General features: G+C 38.6%; 1 protein-coding gene across 10 annotated transcripts in view; it reads left to right on the top strand.

Annotated features, from left to right (window-relative positions):
- The first annotated feature begins 349 nt into the window (after nt 1-349).
- The window catches only part of DOCK3 (dedicator of cytokinesis 3), a 502,472-nt gene continuing 483,552 nt past the window's right edge, over nt 350-19,269 (top strand). For 9 of the 10 annotated variants that reach the window (XM_072786064.1, XM_072786059.1, XM_072786058.1 and 6 more), the window contains exon 1: nt 648-740. In XM_072786064.1, the coding sequence (XP_072642165.1) occupies nt 704-740 (37 nt within the window). In that variant the 5' untranslated portion in view covers nt 648-703. Of the gene's footprint in view, nt 741-19,269 lie in introns of all 10 variants that reach the window. The other variant, XM_072786067.1, reaches the window with a different exon arrangement.

Below are 19,269 nucleotides of genomic sequence, written 5' to 3'. Positions count from 1 at the left end.
TGGGTCCGAAGCCAGCATCCTTCCCTTGTCGGACAGGGGTCTCGCGGCGATCCCGGTGCGCCTGGCGGGAGGTACCGGAGGAGCCAGACTCCAAGGGCCTACGGCCTCCCACCTGCCCAGCCCGCCTGTTCCAGCGCTTGCAACCGCGGAGGGCGGGGGTCCGCCGCGCAGCCAAGCCTGACCCCCGCCCCGCGGGGCCGTCCAATCACGTCTCGCGGATTTCCCTCCGCTGGCGCGCGGCGGCGGCGGCGGCGGCGCGTGGGCTCGCGGGCTCGCGCGCGGGCTCGGGCGGCGCGAGCCCGGGCAGCGCGAGCCCCCGCGCGCCGGGGAGTGGCGCATGCGCGGCCGCCCTGCGAGCCCGCTGAGGCGAGCCGAACCGCGGCGGCGCCGGGAGCCGAGCCGCGGAGCTGTGAGGGACCGAGCGGCGGCGCGGGAGCAGCGGCGACGGACAGGTGGAGAGCCCTCGGCCGCGCCGCCCGGGACTGCTGGGCCGCCCGCAGAGCCTCGCGGTCCGGACGTGGCGGCGGCGGCGGCGGCGGCGGCGGCGTCGTCCCGGACGGCCTGTGAGGGATGCGCCGCCCACTGCCCCGCGCCGCCTGACCGCCCCCGCTTCAGCTTGCGGTGCGCCACAGCCGGGCCCGCGGCCGACCCCGCCGCGCTGTCGCCCGGCCGCCGCGCCCGCGGGGCCGCGCCCGGCCCGGCCATGTGGACCCCCACGGAGGAGGAGAAATACGGCGTAGGTAGGTGAGGCTCCGGCCTGGCCGCAGCGGGGGTCCCGGGGACGCGCCCGTGCTCTCGGCCCCGTCGCGGCCCCGCCTCGATTCGCGCCCGCGCGCCCCCGCCCCTGCCCGCAGGCTGCGCGGCCTCGGCGCGGGGCGAGCGCGGGGCGGGGGCGGGGGCGGGGGCGGCGCGGGCGGGGCGCAGGGCGCGGGGCGCGGGGGGCGGGGAGGGCGGCAGGGGGCGCTGGCGGCGCGGCCTCGGCAGGTGCGGCCCGCGGGCGGGGCCCCTGTGACCGCGCGAGCTCTCTGGCGTGGGGCACAAGGCGGTTTTACCTAAGAAGCCAAATCCGGGGCTTGTTTTTTCCGCTCTCAATTTTAATGAGTTTCTGCACCTGAGTTGATGAGCCCGATGGCTGTTTATTTTTGGACTGGAACCTTTCAGATAAAAGGACAAAAAAAAAAAAAAAAACCAAACCAAACCAAAACAAACAAAAAAACAAACAAACCACGTTGACATCATTTTTCTCCAGTCCAAATTTTTGCAGACATTGGACCGCAAATGTTTGATCTGTTTTAATTTGTTTTGCCTTCAGGATTAGAAATAATTACCTTACAATGAGAAGTGTTTTTGGACATGTCTCAGCGTTAAGTTCAGTATGTATTATGGTCACAGTTTTGTTAAAACAACAACAAAACAGCAGCCAAGACCTGTTTTCAGATGAGACTGTTAGTCCTCTTTAGAATCCTCTTTCTTTTAATCTGTTAACTCTAGAAACTAAATAATTCTTGTAACATTACACTTGTGTAAAAGGAACGTTCAATAATTTAAGAGATTGGACGTCAGTTTTCCTTTTACAATGTTCGTGTTTTGTGGCAATAACATGATAGAAAGGTTCAGCCACATTGCATTATTGTAAGTCATCGGTCATCTTGTTGAGTCAAAAACAGATTTAAAATGTTGAACGCACAGATTCCTCTCCCTCTCAAGCTTGTAATGGAAAGCTATAGATGAGGAATCTCTCCAAACATAGACTTTTATTTCCCTTTTTAAAACTGCAGTTCAATCAAGATTTAGCTCACAATGCACTACGAAATAACTTTTCAAACTGACAGTAGTTACAAACATTTAGGAATAACATCAGGCAAGTTATCATGTGAAAATTGAATTTATTTAAATTTAAGGACCTGCAGAGAGATCTATGCTGGTAGACAACCATGTTTTGAAAGGTAACTTTCTGAAGTTTTTAATGAGCTGTGCAATAATGGCAGGATAACATGCTAGGACGGAAGTGATAAAAGGAGTCCTAGAGCTTGAGTCACTGTTGAGAAGGAATTGGGAAATGGTGCTCAGAGCCCGGATTCACCTTTGGGGACATTTTACCCTTTCTCTTAGAGCATTCTCTAAATACTATATAGATTCCATGAGGTGAAGGGTTGATGGCTTATCTTCTCCATAACTTGCTTTCAGAACTGCTGAACTGTAATAACAAATAATTGATATGAAAGTGGTCAACTGTTCAGTGGCATCTAAGTGATAATTCCTTCTGGGGAAGAACCCTTGAGAAGGGAGTTAGCCAAATTCTGAGTCTTGGCCTCTTTTTACAGGCGTTGTGGGCAAGTTATTTAACATCGTTTTCTTAATGTGTAAATAGGGGCTAGTATTTACCTAAGGGTCGTGAAAATCAAGTGAGAGCATACCAAGAGCTTAATAAATGTTAATTTCTTCTTTTCCCTTTAGTACTTAGAGTACTAATAACACTAGGTATTTCCTCTGGTGTGTTAGTTCTTAGAAGGAGGCAATGCAAGGCAATCAAGATAGGTATATGTAAATCTCAAAGCACTAAGATTTGGTGTGTGATATAATGGGAAGATGGAATAAAATTTTTGTATTCTGAGGAATGTGGGTTTAGTTTTAGAAAAATGGTTATTTCCCAGGAAGGGGCACAACATTGGGTACAGGGCAGGACTTAAATGCTTGGTAAATGAGAGAGACTGTTATTCGGAAGACATTGACAGCAGTGACTTAGTGTAATTTAGATGCCTTTTCTGCCGAACAAGGCATCTTTTTTCCTATTTCTCTCATAGCTTTCTTTTACTGTCTCTTCCTCAGTTATGATCTGAAACATTGTTCAAAATTTAGGGTACATCTCTTTCCATAAACATGTTAGGGCTACACTCCTAGGTCTTTTATTTAATAAAATGCAGTTTAGCTATAAAGTAGTTTAAATATTGCACTTACATTAAGAAAACCAGTTAATCAAAAATAGTATTCTAGCTGCATAATTTAATTGCTAGCTTGAAAAATCTGTTACCACTATTCCTATGAGAAAATATTTTGAGTTTCAACTTTGATTTTTATGACCAGTGTGGAGCACAAGTCTCTATCTCTGCTTGCTAATCCATAATCCTTATAGCAGGGAGGGAAAACTTGTACCTACTTCCTACTAATTTGGAGAAATTGCCTGGGTGTTAGGGAAGGAGCCCCCTGTTGCAGCAGTGCAAAGGAGTTTTTTTTCCACTGCAGCTGTTCATCTGTATTTGACATTGGTAAGGTGTTTGAGATCCTGTAGAAACATCATACTAGTTTTTAATTTTTTTAAAATACAGAAATTCTGCATAGCATTTTCAAATTATTTGATTTATCCACTTTGAAGTAGGTATCTGAGCTTCCATTTTTATTGTAATATTCTGTGGTTGACTTTAGAGGAAGGAGAGGAAACTGTCCTTGTTTGAGGTTTAGTTGTGGGCCGGTCAGCATGCTGCTGGGAATTCTCACTTATGTTACACCATGTAGATTTGTAGAGCAGATCTAACTGGATCTCAGGGGTTGTTAGTCTTTTTTTGTCCTTCATAAATGGAATATGCGCCTTTATTTTCTTTTTGGCAATGGGCAATATTTTGTGATATACTTGACTTTCTTGCTATCCTTCTCTAATATTAAAGGGGCTGTTTTTTAACTGAATCCTTTAGCCCATGTTCTGGGGCTCTCTTTCCCTCTCAGGTTCTCTGCTTTTGTTGCCATTTATGCTTGGAAAGCCCTGCATCTTTCATTCTTTACCTTTCCAAGAAGCTTCCTGTTCTAAAGTGCATTAGGTGAGAACAGTCCAACAATTTTTGTGAAACACTTGTCTTTTCCCGTACTGATGGCACCCAAACTACCAAATATAGAAACCGAAGACCAAGAAAGTGTTTTTCTCATCCTCTAATCACCGAAGCAGTAGTAGCAGCAGCAACCACCAATAACAAAACAAGGATGTTTATAATTAACTTCTAAAATAGAATAGCAGCAATATTTTAGTACATGTGTACTTGTTTGGCATTTTAGGAGTGGAAGCTTGCCTCAGGTTGTCATTTGTTATATGTCATAAGGCAATTTGTTATTATGTCATATTGTCATAAGGCAATTTTTAAAAAATAACTCAGGGCATTTGTTGCTGATTTCCTAATCTACACTTAGTAAACCATGACAATTTTTCCTCATTATTAACCAGAATAACTTATATTTTAGTTTTGTAATGTTTTGTTTATGTAATTAAAAATGATTTGTTATATTTATTTTTATCTAATTTAAAAAGTAATTTAGATTTTCTGCCTTACTTTTACCAGATTTCCTTTTGCTTGATTTTCCCCAGGTAAGGAAAAAAAGCACTTTAAAAAAGAAGCCCTGAGTCCTTAAAAGAAATTTAGCTTGTGAAGATCCTGTAGTGCAGAGACAGCTGAAACTGGGGAGGGAATAGATTGATGAAACCAAATTGGAAAGAACCAGTGATCACAGAATTTTAGTAAATCTGTTGGTAAATAGGCTACAACTTACTAAAATAGTGTGAAGGCAGTAGGCTTTTTAGTTACTTGTTTCACAAGGGAATCCCAGTCTTTGAAGCTTCCGAAAGGGCCCCAATCCCTTTCAGAGTTTAGTAAAGGCATCCACTAGAGTAGAGAAGATGTCATATACCCAAGAGTTTATTTTGTTCTGAAAAGTGAGGCTGTGCTTGATCTTTAATGGTTGGGGTTTAGTGTTTACAGGAACTTCCAAGTCATTATTCTACTATAATATCACCTCTCCTCTCTTACTAAAACTGATGAGAAACTTTAAGAGACAAGTTAGGTGACTGATCTAAGTAATTTAAGCCAGTAACTGCTGAGTTGAGATTTGAACGTAGGATTTTGGAATTCTAAGCCACAGCTGCTTTTATTATATCATGTTGTTTCTGAAAGGAATTTGTTGGTAGTGTATGTCTCTTGCTCAAAAGATAAGGCATTCTCTACAGACCTTTCCATTTAAATTTGATAGTTACACTTAAGGAATTTTATTTCTATATTAAACATTTTTATAAGCCTACATGGTATTTATTGTTCTTCTAATTATAATAATTTGCATTGGTAATGAGTACATATTCAGAGCATGACGAGTCAGAAGGCAGGTTTTTAAACAGCCCTGAACAGTATGTTGGGTTGTATTGCCTTTTCTTAAGACACTGTTGGTTGAGGGGAAAGAAGGTGAATTTAGCAAATACTTATTGAGTGCCTCCTCAAACCAAGAGGTCTTTGTTTTGACCTGTCATTCTGTAAAGCAAACAGAAAATAACCAACAGTAAATTATCAACATTTTAAATAGAAAAGTCATTACGCAACAATATTCTGTAGTCTACTCAAATGTTACAGTTCATTTTATCATGCATTGTTACAAGAGAATGTGCTGTGGAAACATTAAGTTAAATTATAAACATGACACCTTTTTCTGTTTAGCATTTTTAGACACATTTGAAAGCATAGCGGTCTCAAAATAATGATCATTGAGATCGAAAGTACTTTATACCATATTTTTACATTGGTGCTGAATTTTAATTTTTAATAGTTTATATTTTGAACCTTTTTTTTTTTGAATTCTGTGTCTTTATTCTTGATGATTTATTCTGTGTCTAGGGAAATTTTTCCCAATGTGTAAGCATTATAGAGTATGCTATATTAGGGTTTTAATTCCAATGTTATGCTTTTACTCTAATGAATAAACTTGTTTGTGATTATGCTCTCAACTCTTGCATAACCCTTCTTGACAGATTTTGTATGGAGAAGTAAGATTTTTTTTTTTTCACATAAAGCCTCTAGGAACTTAAAACATTTTTCGTAAATACGTTGTCAAATTATTTTAGCTGTGGTCCAGGTATTTGCAGTTGATTTGCTATATCACACATTAGGATACTCTAGTAGAGATAATTACCGTGTTGGGAAATGTTATTCAGAAGCTTCCTGTTTTCCTATTTTTCATTAATGGAATAAAATCCCAACCTCCTGTTTCCATCTGTTTCTCTTTCTCTCTTCAAAACTCATTCATGAGCTCTTACTCATTGGTGAGTGAGAACCAAGATTGTTGGGGGAATTAACGTATGATGAATGCAGAACTTTATATTATAGACTTAGTATCATATCTCAGATGTGCATTTGGCCTTTATTCAGATACATCTAGTGATAGTGCCCTTACTACTTTTTGGGACAGCTCCATTTTATTTAGACAGCTATGATTTGAACATCTTCCTTCGTGAATATACTCTGTAATTTCTTATAAGTCCACGTCCTGTGCTTACATTTGAATAATTTTGCGTCATAGCCCTTCAGTAATTCATAGCATGTTAGAATTGTAAGGGGTCTTAAAGATACTTGGTTTAAGGTTCTAGAACTAAATAAGTCTTTTGGAATAGCTAACATTCATTAAGTGTTTACTCTGTGCCCAGCACTTTCATGTTATGGCTCTCTTACGGCTCAAATTAGCTTTTTTAGTTTCATCTGCAGACCTGCTTGTACTTTACACTTTAGCCAAACTGAACTTTCCCCAAGTCTTCCAGGTCTCTAATTATACCAGTGCTGCCATGTGCCAGCACTACTTGTCACCTATTAAACACTTCTTATTTTTACTGCATCATGTATTGTTCATGTTATTCCTTTTACGTGGGGTCTTTTTCCTTTTCCACATCTCAAGTTTTTCCTGCCTGGCAAGGTTCCTTTCATATATTGTTATCTTTGTAAGTCTTTTTCTAGACCCTTGACCCTCTCTCCAGCCAGATAGATTTTATTCTTTTAAAATTCATGGAACCTTGTACTTTGCAGTGGTATATTTGTCTTCTTCCACTAGACTAGTATCTTTCCAACTTTTGACTGTGCTCTACAATAAGAAATAGATTTAAAGTTGCTATCTCTTTTGTGTGTATGTGTATCTATATATGCATATATACAAGGATATGAAAAAGTTAAACAAAAGTTTAATGATATAGGACTCTGTACAGTGTACTCTGATATTTTCTATTAATTTCTATTTCACTAAGAAATATTGGTGGTACCTCACTGAATGGACTTTGTGACCCATTGTTGAAAAAATGCTGCTTTAGGCTATAAACTGTTAAAAGTAGGGATTGTTATATTTTTATTTGTATTTTTGGCAGACGTAACTCAGTGCCAGGCATGTAGAAGGTTTTATACACATATTTGTAGAATAGAATTGGACATTTTAAGTTAATGTGGCATAAAGCCTGATTTTTGGACACGTTTGGCTACCGTTTCACACTGATTACTCATGTTGAAGTTATAGTAATTAAATTCTAGGTTTTCTGTTACATGAACTGGAGTCAAGCTAGATCTCTTCCACCCTGAATTTCTATGATTACTAATAAACATAAATTTAAAATTTTAGTTTCGTTTTAAAAAGATTTTATATTTCCATTACGTTTCATCAAGGGGGAGCATATTTGATTTGCCACTGTAGATTCTGAGTCGGTGGGGGACTAGATGTATTTGGCTCAGCAGTATAGTCTGTCAAGTCTTTTTGAAGCTTGAGTTTTTGATCTCACATACTATCTTTTCTTTGAACTTTTATCTACACAATTGATAAACTTGTCTTCTTTTTCCAAGTGGCTGATAAAAGTGTTGAACAGAATCAGAAAAATTTTACTGTCTAGAGGGAAGTGTCTAGTTTATAGACAAATAGATTTTGCTATGTTGTGTTTTGAAAACAAATTATCTGGATGATTTATTGAACATTTTATGAAATTGCCAGCTGTTGCCACCTTTGTGAACCTGATGGTGGTTGGGATTAGGATGGACTCTATAGCCACAGAGGAAAGATGTTGCTAAGAGATCTGTGTAGCTGTACATTTAAGTGTGGGGGACAAGGAAATTTAGCATTAGAAAGATGTTAAGTCCATTTTCATCGTCTGTATCAGATTTCATGTGCATTTCATGTTTAGGAGGAAGGGTGGCACCAGACTTCTAGAGTTTTGTTTCTGCCATGGTCTTCACATTTGCTTCACTAGATTTGGGTGGACAACTCAACTCACCCTTTTCCAGACAGGCTTTATAACTTTCCTACCTTTGTTACTTTGCTTAGGTTCTTATAATATGATGAACGAAATACCTTTCTCTGCCTAGGGAATGCCAGCTTAAAAAAGCTCAAATGTCATCTCTTTGATGCCTTCCCCAGCTCTGCTGGATATAAATAAGCATTGCTGTTTGCTCCTACAGCAGTTGGTACCAACCTCTTGGTACTTATCCCTTTGGACGCATAATTGCCTCTCTCTCCCTCAGGGGATTGAGCTTCTCCAGGAGAAGGAACTTTATCTTCATGTTTGTAACCCCAGGACCTAGCACAGAGTGAGTGATCAATAAATGCTTAATTAGGAGTCCAGTCTAGTCAGGAGTTTTAATTTATTTTCCTTTGTTAATCCTGGTAGTATTTTAAAAGTCAGGCTGTAAATCTAATAATATTTAGTTAGAAATTTGTGCCATCATGAATACATTTTTTTCCCCCTTAGCCTTTCTATTTCTTAAGCCTGTTAGAAAGGTTTACTGCTGAGTTCAACTAACTGACTTTGGGTGGCAGTTTTAGAATTCCAGTATGAATCCATTTCACCTAGAGTTTCACAGTTATCACAACAGTGATTCAGAAATCTTGTAGCAGGTAATTGGGATGTAGTTTGAAATTACCCCAACAATTCTTTCATTTGACATCTTTGGAGAAGCTATGTTTTGGGTGAATGACTTTTCCAGAGAACTCAAGGTTAAACCTTTAAAAGCACCAAGAAAAGATTTTGTCTTTTGTTGTTGTTGTTGAATTTTTTCTAAAATATATTCTTCCCTGTATTGTGATTTCAATATGTGAAATACATTCAAGCCTTCTCTTTCTGTGTTAACATTTTCCTTTTGATTACATAAGCTATATATTCATTAGAAATATGTCAGTAAATATAGAAAAATACACAAAAAAAGAATATGGGTGATATCTTACTTTTGTAACCCCATAACTCCTGTCAACCTATTAGTATATCTTTCTAGTCTTTTTTCTATGTACGCATTTAAATAGGCATTTTAGGGGCATCTCAGTGGCTTAGTACGCTAAGCGTCTGACTCTTGATAACATCTCAGGTTTTGAGCTCAGGGTTGTGAGTTTGCACCCTGCATTGGGGTCCACACTGGACATGGAAACTACTTAAAAAAGTAGTAAGTTGGCTTTTAAAATAAACTAAATTTAAGGCCATCCTGTGTATATGGTCTTACAACCTTTTATTTCTATTATGCTCTGAACCTTTTCTTTTTTTTTATTTTTTTATTTTATTTTATTTTTTATTTATTTTTTTTTAATTTTTTATTGGTGTTCAATTTACTAACATACAGAATAACCCCCAGTGCCCATCACCCATTCACTCCCACCGCCCGCCCTCCTCCCCTTCTACCACCCCTAGTTCGTTTCCCAGAGTTAGCAGTCTTTACGTTCTGTCTCCCTTTCTGATATTTCCCACACATTTCTTCTCCCTTCCCTTATATTCCCTTTCACTATTATTTATATTCCCCAAATGAATGAGAACATATAATGTTTGTCCTTCTCCGACTGACTTACTTCACTCAGCATAATACCCTCCAGTTCCATCCACGTTGAAGCAAATGGTGGGTATTTGTCATTTCTAATAGGTGAGTAATATTCCATTGTATACATAAACCACATCTTCTTTATCCATTCCTCTTTCGTTGGACACCGAGGCTCCTTCCACAGTTTGGCTATCGTGGCCATTGCTGCTATAAACATCGGGGTGCAGGTGTCCAGGCGTTTCACTGCATCTGTATCTTTGGGGTAAATCCCCAATAGTGCAATTGCTGGGTCGTAGGGCAGGTCTATTTTTAACTCTTTGAGGAACCTCCACACAGTTTTCCAGAGTGGCTGCACCAGTTCACATTCCCACCAACAGTGTAAGAGGGTTCCCTTTTCTCCGCATCCCCTCCAACATTTGTTGTTTCCTGCCTTGTTAATTTGCCCCATTCTCACCGGTGTGAGGTGGTATCTCATTGTGGTTTTGATTTGTATTTCCCTGATGGCAAGTGATGCAGAGCATTTTCTCATATGCATGTTGGCCATGTCTATGTCTTCCTCTGTGAGATTTCTCTTCATGTCTTTTGCCCATTTCATGATTGGATTGTTTGTTTCTTTGGTGTTGAGTTTAATAAGTTCTTTATAGATCTTGGAAACTAGCCCTTTATCTGATATGTCATTTGCAAATATCTTCTCCCATTCTGTAGGTTGTCTTTTACTTTTGTTGACTGTATCCTTTGCTGTGCAAAAGCTTCTTATCTTGATGAAGTCCCAATAGTTCATTTTTGCTTTTGTTTCTTTTGCCTTCGTGGATGTATCTTGCAAGAAGTTACTGTGGCCGAGTTCAAAAAGGGTGTTGCCTGTGTTCTTCTCTAGGATTTTGATGGAATCTTGTCTCACATTTAGATCTTTCATCCATTTTGAGTTTATCTTTGTGTATGGTGAAAGAGAGTGGTCTAGTTTCATTCTTCTGCATGTGGATGTCCAATTTTCCCAGCACCATTTATTGAAGAGACTGTCTTTCTTCCAATGGATAGTCTTTCCTCCTTTATCGAATATTAGTTGACCATAAAGTTCAGGGTCCACTTCTGGGTTCTCTATTCTGTTCCACTGATATATGTGTCTGTTTTTGTGCCAGTACCACACTGTCTTGATGACCACAGCTTTGTAATACAACCTGAAATCTGGCATTGTGATGCCCCCAGATATGGTTTTCTTTTTTAAAATTCCGCTGGCTATTCGGGGTCTTTTCTGATTCCACACAAATCTTAAAATAATTTGTTCTAACTCTCTGAAGAAAGTCCATGGTATTTTGATAGGGATTGCATTAAACGTGTATATTGCCCTGGGTAACATTGACATTTTCACAATATTAATTCTGCCAATCCATGAGCATGGAATATTTTTCCATCTCTTTGTGTCTTCCTCAATTTCTTTCAGAAGTGTTCTATAGTTTTGAGGGTATAGATCCTTTACATCTTTGGTTAGGTTTATTCCTAGGTATCTTATGCTTTTGGGTGCAATTGTAAATGGGATTGACTCCTTAATTTCTCTTTCTTCAGTCTCATTGTTAGTGTATAGAAATGCCACTGACTTCTGGGCATTGATTTTGTATCCTGCCATGCTACCGAATTGCTGTATGAGTTCTAGCAATCTTGGGGTGGAGACTTTTGGGTTTTCTATGTAGAATATCATGTCATCGGCGAAGAGGGAGAGTTTGACTTCTTCTTTGCCAATTTGAATGCCTTTAATGTCTTTTTGTTGTCTGATTGCTGAGGCTAGGACTTCCAGTACTATGTTGAATAGCAGTGGTGAGAGTGGACATCCCTGTCTTGTTCCTGATTTTAGGGGAAAGGCTCCCAGTGCTTCCCCATTGAGAATGATATTTGCTGTGGGCTTTTCATAGATGGCTTTTAAGATGTCGAGGAATGTTCCCTCTATCTCTACACTCTGAAGAGTTTTGATCAGGAATGGATGCTGTATTTTGTCAAATGCTTTCTCTGCATCTAATGAGAGGATCATATGGTTCTTGGTTTTTCTCTTGCTGATATGATGAATCACATTGATTGTTTTACGGGTGTTGAACCAGCCTTGTGTCCCAGGGATAAATCCTACTTGGTCATGGTGAATAATTTTCTTAATGTACTGTTGGATCCTATTGGCTCGTATCTTGTTGAGAATTTTTGCATCCATGTTCATCAGGGATATTGGTCTGTAATTCTCCTTTTTGGTGGGGTCTTTGTCTGGTTTTGGAATTAAGGTGATGCTGAACCTTTTCTTATGTCTGGAATGTTCATTGCTTTAATGTCTACTGTTCCATAATATTGATGTACTACTCCTACTTCTGAACAGTTGGTTGGTTGAAATGATTGCCAGGACAATGAGGGTTGTTATTTCTCTGCACCCTTGTCCTTTTAGGACAATACTTTCTCTACAGATTTGCATTTTTCAAAAATTCAAAATTGATACATACTTGAGGGGAATAAATCCTTAAGCATTACAAAAATAAAGTGTTTCCTACTACGGCTTGATTTCTTGGGCATCAGTTGTTTAACTGAACTTTCTTTTTGGTATTATTTATAGAAACAAATGGTTATAATGTTAATACAGTGATATTTGTTGCTTCCTCACTGAAATCCCTAATTCCATTTGGTGATTCTCGTTTGCTCCTTTTCTCACCTGGCTGTGATGCACTTAGGGAGTTTGGGGTGGGATATGTGGTACTCTGATTCATTAATGATGACTTGAAATTGTTTTTGTTTTTTGTATTCTTTCTCTGTACATTTCTTTTCTTGGTAGGTACTTTGAGTATCATCCTTTTCTTTTTTGCATTTGCTAGCCACACATTGCTGTTTTGCTTTTCTCCCTAGCAATACACTTGCAAGCTAGACCTGCATTGAACTTGTTCAAGGAAAATTGGGTAATCAGCCATGTGAAAAACTAAAGTGGCTCCTTTCTTCTTTGGAGTGAGAGTCAGTGCCTTTATGATAGATTCAGTCCTGTTAAAAGAAACTTCTGACTCATGGTCAAGGCTGGGTTCTGTATGAAGGCCTGTCTTTGAAACAGAGAGTATTCTGAGAGTGGTAAAACCTAATGTAAATTTAGTCTGTTCAGAGGACACTTTTCCTTGTGGACAGGTACATGTAGATAGGACATGATCTGGTACTGCTGCAACATTTTTGTTGTTATGAGGAGAGCCAGGAAGAAGGAAGTTTCGTTTTACTTTTCAGTATGGGAAAGGGATTTAAGTACTATGGTTGGAGGGAAGGAGCCTTTGAAAAGAAAATATTGTGATTCATTTATTATTTTTTTTAAAATTTTAAAGGTTTTATTTTAGAGAGAGTGTGGAGGGGTGGGGCAGAGGGAGAGGGGCAGAGAGTCTTAAGCAGGCTCTGCACTGGGCTTGATCTCATGATACTGAGATCATGACCCTGAGCCGAAACCAAGAGTTGGATGCTTAACTGATGTGCCACTCAAGTGCCCTTGATACATTTAAACGTATTGGAATACTTAAGCTTTTAGGAGACTGTGGTTTATGATTGTAAGTAATGATACTGTGTTTGTCCCATAAAACACTCATTGTTTTTATTGATTTACTTTCTCAGATGCTGTAGCAGGTTTCTGTATTAGTAATGATCTATTTTAATTGATTAGTTCTTTAATATTTATTTACTTATTTAAAGATTTAATTTATTTATTCATGCTAGAGAGAGAGAGAGAGAGAGAGAGGCAGAGACACAGGCAGAGGGAGAAGCAGGCTCCATGCAGGGAGCTCGACGTGGGACTCGATCCTGGGACTCCAGGATCATGCCCTGGGCTGAAGGCAGGTGTTGAACACTGAGCCACCCAGGAATCACAGTTCTTTAATATTTAAAAATTATTTTTATTATGGTAAAATATACAGTTTACTAATTTTAAGTGTATAATTCAGTGGCATTAAATGCATTTAAATTGTTGTATAAACATCACTATTTACTTCCAGAAAATTTTGATCATTCCAAACAGAAACTCTTTACTACCCCCCCCCCCCCGCTGCTCCTGGAAATCTCGATTATACTTTTTGTCTCCATGAATTTGATTATTCTAGAAACTTCATATAAATGGAATCATACAATATTTGTCCTTTTGTTTCTGGCTTATGTTACAGCATAATGTTTTCAAGGTTCGTCCATGATGTAGCATGTAACAGACTTTCATTTCTTTTTGTGAATAAATAATATTACATTGTATGTATATATATGACATTGCTTATCCATTTGTCTGCTGGTGTACACTTGGGTTGTTTCCAGCTTTTGGCTCTTGTGAATAAGGCTGCTATATGAACATTGGTGTACAAGTGTCTCAGTTTGAGTCCTTATTTTCAGTTGCTGGATCAAATAGTAATTCCATATTTAACCTTTGAGAAATTACCAAACCATTTTCTCTACCAGCCATACCATTTTCCCTTACTAGCACCAGTGTGTGAGTTCCACATCTTCACCAACATTTCTTATTTTCCTTTTTTTGATAATAGCCATCTTAAATAGATAAGAAGTGGTATCTCATTGTGGTTTTGATTTGCATTTCGCTAGTGATTGGTGACGTCGACCATCTTTTCATGTGCTTATTGACCATCTGTAGATCTTTGGAAAAATATTCCAGTGTGTGTGTGTGTGTGTGTGTGTGTGTTGTGTGTATTCCATTTTGTTTATCCAGTGTTTTTGGACACTTGGGTTGTTTCTTCCTTTTGGGTATTATGAATAATGCTGCAGTGAACATTTGGCATATGAGTATCTGACTCCCTGGTTCCAAATCTTTTGGGTATATAACTAGAAGTAGAATTATTTATCATATGGTAATTCTGTATTTAGTTTTTTGAGGAACCACTATACTTTTTTTAAAGAAGATTTATTTATTTATTCCAGAGAGAGGGAGAGAGAGCACACGTGTGAGAGGGAGTGCCTGGGGAGATGGACAGAAGGAGAAGGAGAGAGAATCTCAAGAAGACACCCCAGTGAGCATGGATCCTAATGTAGGGCTCAATTCCAGGACCCTGAGATCATGACCTGAGCTGAAATAGAGTCAGACGCCCAACTGACTGAGCCCCCATACTGTTTTTCATAGTGCCTGCAGTATTTTACATTCCTACTAGCAATGTCCAAGAATTCCAATTTCTCTACATCCTTGCCAGTCCAGTATGTTACTTTCTGTTTTTTAAAAATATGTCTTTATAATAGCTGTCCAGATAGGTGTGGAGTGGGTTTCATTGTGGTTTTGATTTGCATTTCCCTAATAATTAATGATATTGAACATCTTTTTTATATGATCATTGGCCAGTTGTATGTTTTCTTTGGAGAAATGTCTATTCAAGTACTTTGTCCATTTTTTTCTTTTTCAAGTTTTTATTTAAATTCCAGTTAGCTAACACACAGCGTAATATTAGTGTCAGGTGTTGAATTTAACGATTTATCACTTAAATAAACACCCAAGTGTTCATCACAACAAGAGCCCTCCTTAATACCCATCACCATCACCTGTTTATTAACCCATTCTCCTGTACACCTCCTCTCCAGTAACCCTCAGTTTTTTCTGTATAGTTAAGTCTATTTCCCGGTTTGCTCTCTTTCTTCCCCTCTGTGTTCATCTGCTTTGTTTCTTAAATCCCACATATGAGTGAAATCATATGGTATTTATCTTTCTTCGATTGACTTATTTTGCTTAGCATAGTACTCTCTAACTCTATCCACTTCATTGTAAATGGGAAGATTTCATTCTTTTTTATTATGTTGCCCATTTTGAAGTAGATCTTTTGTTATTGTTGTAGCTCTTTATTCTGGGTACTAATCCTTTATCAGATACATGGTTTGTAAATGTTTTCTCCCATTTCATGGTTTGCCTTTTTACTCTTTTATAGTGTCCTTTGATACACAAAAGTTTCTAATTTTGACAAAGTCTACTTTATATTTTCTTTTGTTGCTTGTGCTTTTGGTGTTATATCCAAAAAAAAAAAAAAAAAAAAGAAAAAGAAAAAAATCATGGTCAAATCCATCATGAAGCTTTTCCTATGTTTTCTTTTAAATGTTTTATAGTTTTAGCTTTTACATGTAGATCTTTGATACATTTTGAGTTAATTTGTATATATGGTGTAATGTAGGGGTCCAACTGCATTTTTTGGTATGTGGATGTCCAGTCTCCCCAGCACTATTTAAGAGTCCTTTCCCCATTGAATTGTCTTGCATCTTTATTTGAAAATCATTTGACTGTAAATGTGAGTGTTTATTTTTGGGCTCTCTTCTGTTGACATATATGTGTCTTTATGCCAGTACCACACTGTACTAATTACTGTAGCTTTGTAGTAGGTTTTGAAATCAGGATGTGAGTTTTTCAACTTTGTTTTTTTCTCATGATTGTTTTTGGCTCTTTTGGATCCCTCGAGATTCCATGTGAACTTCTAGGATGAATTTTTCTATTTCTGCAAAAAATGTCATTGAGATTTTGATTAGAATTGCATTTAATTTGTAGATTGCTTTGGATAGTATTGTTATCTTAACAAAATTAAGTCTTCCAGTCAATAACCATGGATGTCTTTATGTTTGTTTTGGTTGTCTTTAATTTCAACGGTGTCTTGTAATTTTCAGTGCACAAGTCTTTCACCTTTTTGGTTAAATTTTTTTTTCTAAAGATTTTACTTATTTATTCATGAAAGACAGAGAGGGAGAGAGAGGCAGAGACACAGGCAGAGGGAGAAAGCAGGCTCCATGTAGGGAGTCCAATGTGGGACACGATCCTGAGACTTGACCCCGGGACTCTGGGATCACGCCCTGAGCCAAAGGCAGATGCTCAACCGCTGAGCCACCCAGGCATCTCTTTTTTGGTTAAATTTATACTTGAGTTTTTTTTTTTCAATGATGCTTTTATAAATGGAATTTTTTTCTTAATTTCGTGTTTGTACTGTTCATTCTTAGCATATAATACAACTGATTTTTGCATGTTAATTTGTATCCTGCAACTTCTGAGTTCATCTATTAACTCTGATTTTTTGTGGGGGAGCATATAGATTCTGTAAGGCTTTCTTTCTTTCTTTTCTTTTTGTAAGAAATATATAAGATCCTATCATCTGCAAAGAGAGATAATTTTATTTCTTTTCCAATTTGGATGCTCTTTCTTTCTTCTTTTTTTCTTTTTTGTTTTGTTTGCCTAATTGCTCTAGTGGGAACTTCTAGCACTATGTGGAACAGGTGAAAGCAGGCATCTTTGTTTGAGGGGGAAAGCTTTCAGTATTTCATCATTAGTATGATGCTAGCTGTGGGTTTTTCTTATTTTTTTTGTTTAGCTGCAAATTAATTTCCATTTCACTTAGTTCATGCTACTACTTGTTAGTGGCCCTGCTTTGCACGTTGTTTTTATCTGTAAAAATGTATCACCTGAATATGGGCATTTAATCTCATTCTTCCTCTCAGAATTCATGCCTCATTTTGTTGGTAGTTTTGTGTCTTTCCTCAGTCCTGATTCTTTCTTGCCATAAAGTTAATACTCACAGTGAAGAGAAGATACTAAAAACTTATTTATATAATTCTAAAGAATATTTTTTAATAATTTTATTATTTTATTTTTTAAACAGTAGTTTATTTTTTTTAAAGATTTATTTATTTATTTATTTATTTATTTATTTATTTATTTATTTATGATAGACATAGAGAGAGAGAGAGAGAGGCAGAGACACAGGAGGTGGGAGAAGCAGGCTCCATGCCCGGAGCCTGACGTGGGACTTGATCCTGGGACTCCAGGATCGCTTCCTGGGCCAAAGGCGGGCACCAAACCGCTGAGCCACCCAGGGATCCCTTTAAACAGTAGTTTAAAATTACACAAGTTAACCTGTGGTTATTGTTGGAAAAGTAGAAGGTAGAAATGGGTAAAACACATTTATTTAGCTCAGATCTTACTACCCAGAGTGAGTTATTTATTTATTTATTTATTTATTTATTTATTTATCTATCTATCTATCTATCTATTTATTTAAGATTTTATTTATTTATTCATGAGAGACACACACACACAGAAGGAGAGAGAGGCAGAGACACAGGCAGAGGGCAAAGCAAGCTCCATGCAGGGAGCCTGACACGGGACTCGACCCTGGGTCTCCAGAATCAAGCCCTGGGCTGAAGGCATTGCTAAACCGCTGAACCACTTGGGCTGCCCAAGATATTTATTTTTTATGGTTCCCCTCAGACTCCTCTAATCAAATGAAAATGATTTGAAAGTTGAATTTGAAGATAAGTTATTTAAAGTCAATCTGATCTTCGTGAATCAACACATAAGAGTGGCTCCCAGGGTGGCTGGGCGCGGTGCACTTGGTTAGGTGTTGGACTCTTGGTTTCAGCTTGGGTCATGATTTTGGGATCGAGCCCTGCCTGGGGTCCGTGCTCAGCATGGAGTCTGCTTGAGATTTTCTCCCTCTTCCTCTGCCCTTTTCCTCTCTCTCTCTCAAATAAATAAAATCTTAAAAAAAAAAAAAGTGGTTCTCACATGTACTTTCACTTGGGGATGTTCTAGCTAATTCTTCACTCCATAGAAACCATGTAGTTTAAAATAAACTACAATGTTGAGAGAAAGGAACTCATGCAGTTGTAGTCAGTGGAAGGTTGGTGGAAGCATTTCAGACATTTAATATGAAGGTATAAGTAGATAGAAATTGTTAAAGAACAATTCAGCCCTGAACATGTAGACTTGGAGATGAGTTTAGTTATGATTTAGAGATGGAGGATAAAGATGGTATGGAGATTAACAGGTTACAAAGATTGGGTAGTTGGATCAACTACAGTTGTTGGAAGAAAGGAACGTTAAACTGTGCTTCTTGGCAAAAGTGGAAGAGTAAGATATTTTTTTGAGATAATGAAAAACATAGGTAGTAACATGAAGTTAAAAGTATAAGTCTAATTGGCAAGTTAAGATATCTCATTGAATTTCTTTTTTTTTTAATTGATTTGGTAGACATTTGTTGAAGATCTGGTATCTAGGCTCTGGGGAATAATGAAGGAAGACGGCACAGCTCTATCCAAAGACCTATAATCTAGAGGATTGTGAAAATTATATTTGGGAAGTTGTGTTTTATGAAGATAATAGTTTAAACAGTGCCAGTGGATAAGAATTTTTAGCTAAGGATTATATATATATATTAGGATTATATATTCATGGAATTTAGGTCTGGAACAGACCACAATGATGTAGTTCAATCTTTGTTTTCCTTGTTTTTTTTTTTTCTTTTTTTTAAGATTTTATTTATTCATGAGAGAGAGAGAGAGAGAGGCAGAGACACAGGCAGAGGGAGAAGCAGGCTCCATGCAGGGACCCTGATGTGGGACTCGATCCCGGGACTCAGGATCACACTCTGGGCCGAAGGCAGGCGCCAAACCACTGAGCCACCCAGGGATCCCAACGTTTGTTTTTCTGATATCAGCAAGGTCAGAGATGTATAGTGACTTGCTTATGGTCACCCAGTTTGGATGTTTAGGTCTTGAATTCAGATCCTAATTTCCCGTACAGGGCTTTTTCTCCTATATATTGAATCTTGGAAAAAAAAGAAAAGTCAGAAGAAGATAGGAATCAGTCTAGAAATATTCATCAGATGCCTTCTATATAGTAGAATTAATAAAGGAAACAAACATTCCTGTTTTTGAGGAGTTTATGCAAAGGATTCTTTCATTTGTAATAGAAATCCATCTC

Source organism: Canis lupus, chromosome 19 (assembly GCF_048164855.1).
Source record: "Canis lupus baileyi chromosome 19, mCanLup2.hap1, whole genome shotgun sequence".
In the NCBI taxonomy this organism is placed as follows: Eukaryota; Metazoa; Chordata; class Mammalia; order Carnivora; family Canidae; genus Canis; species Canis lupus.
This window is presented reverse-complemented; position numbering and strand designations above follow the sequence as displayed.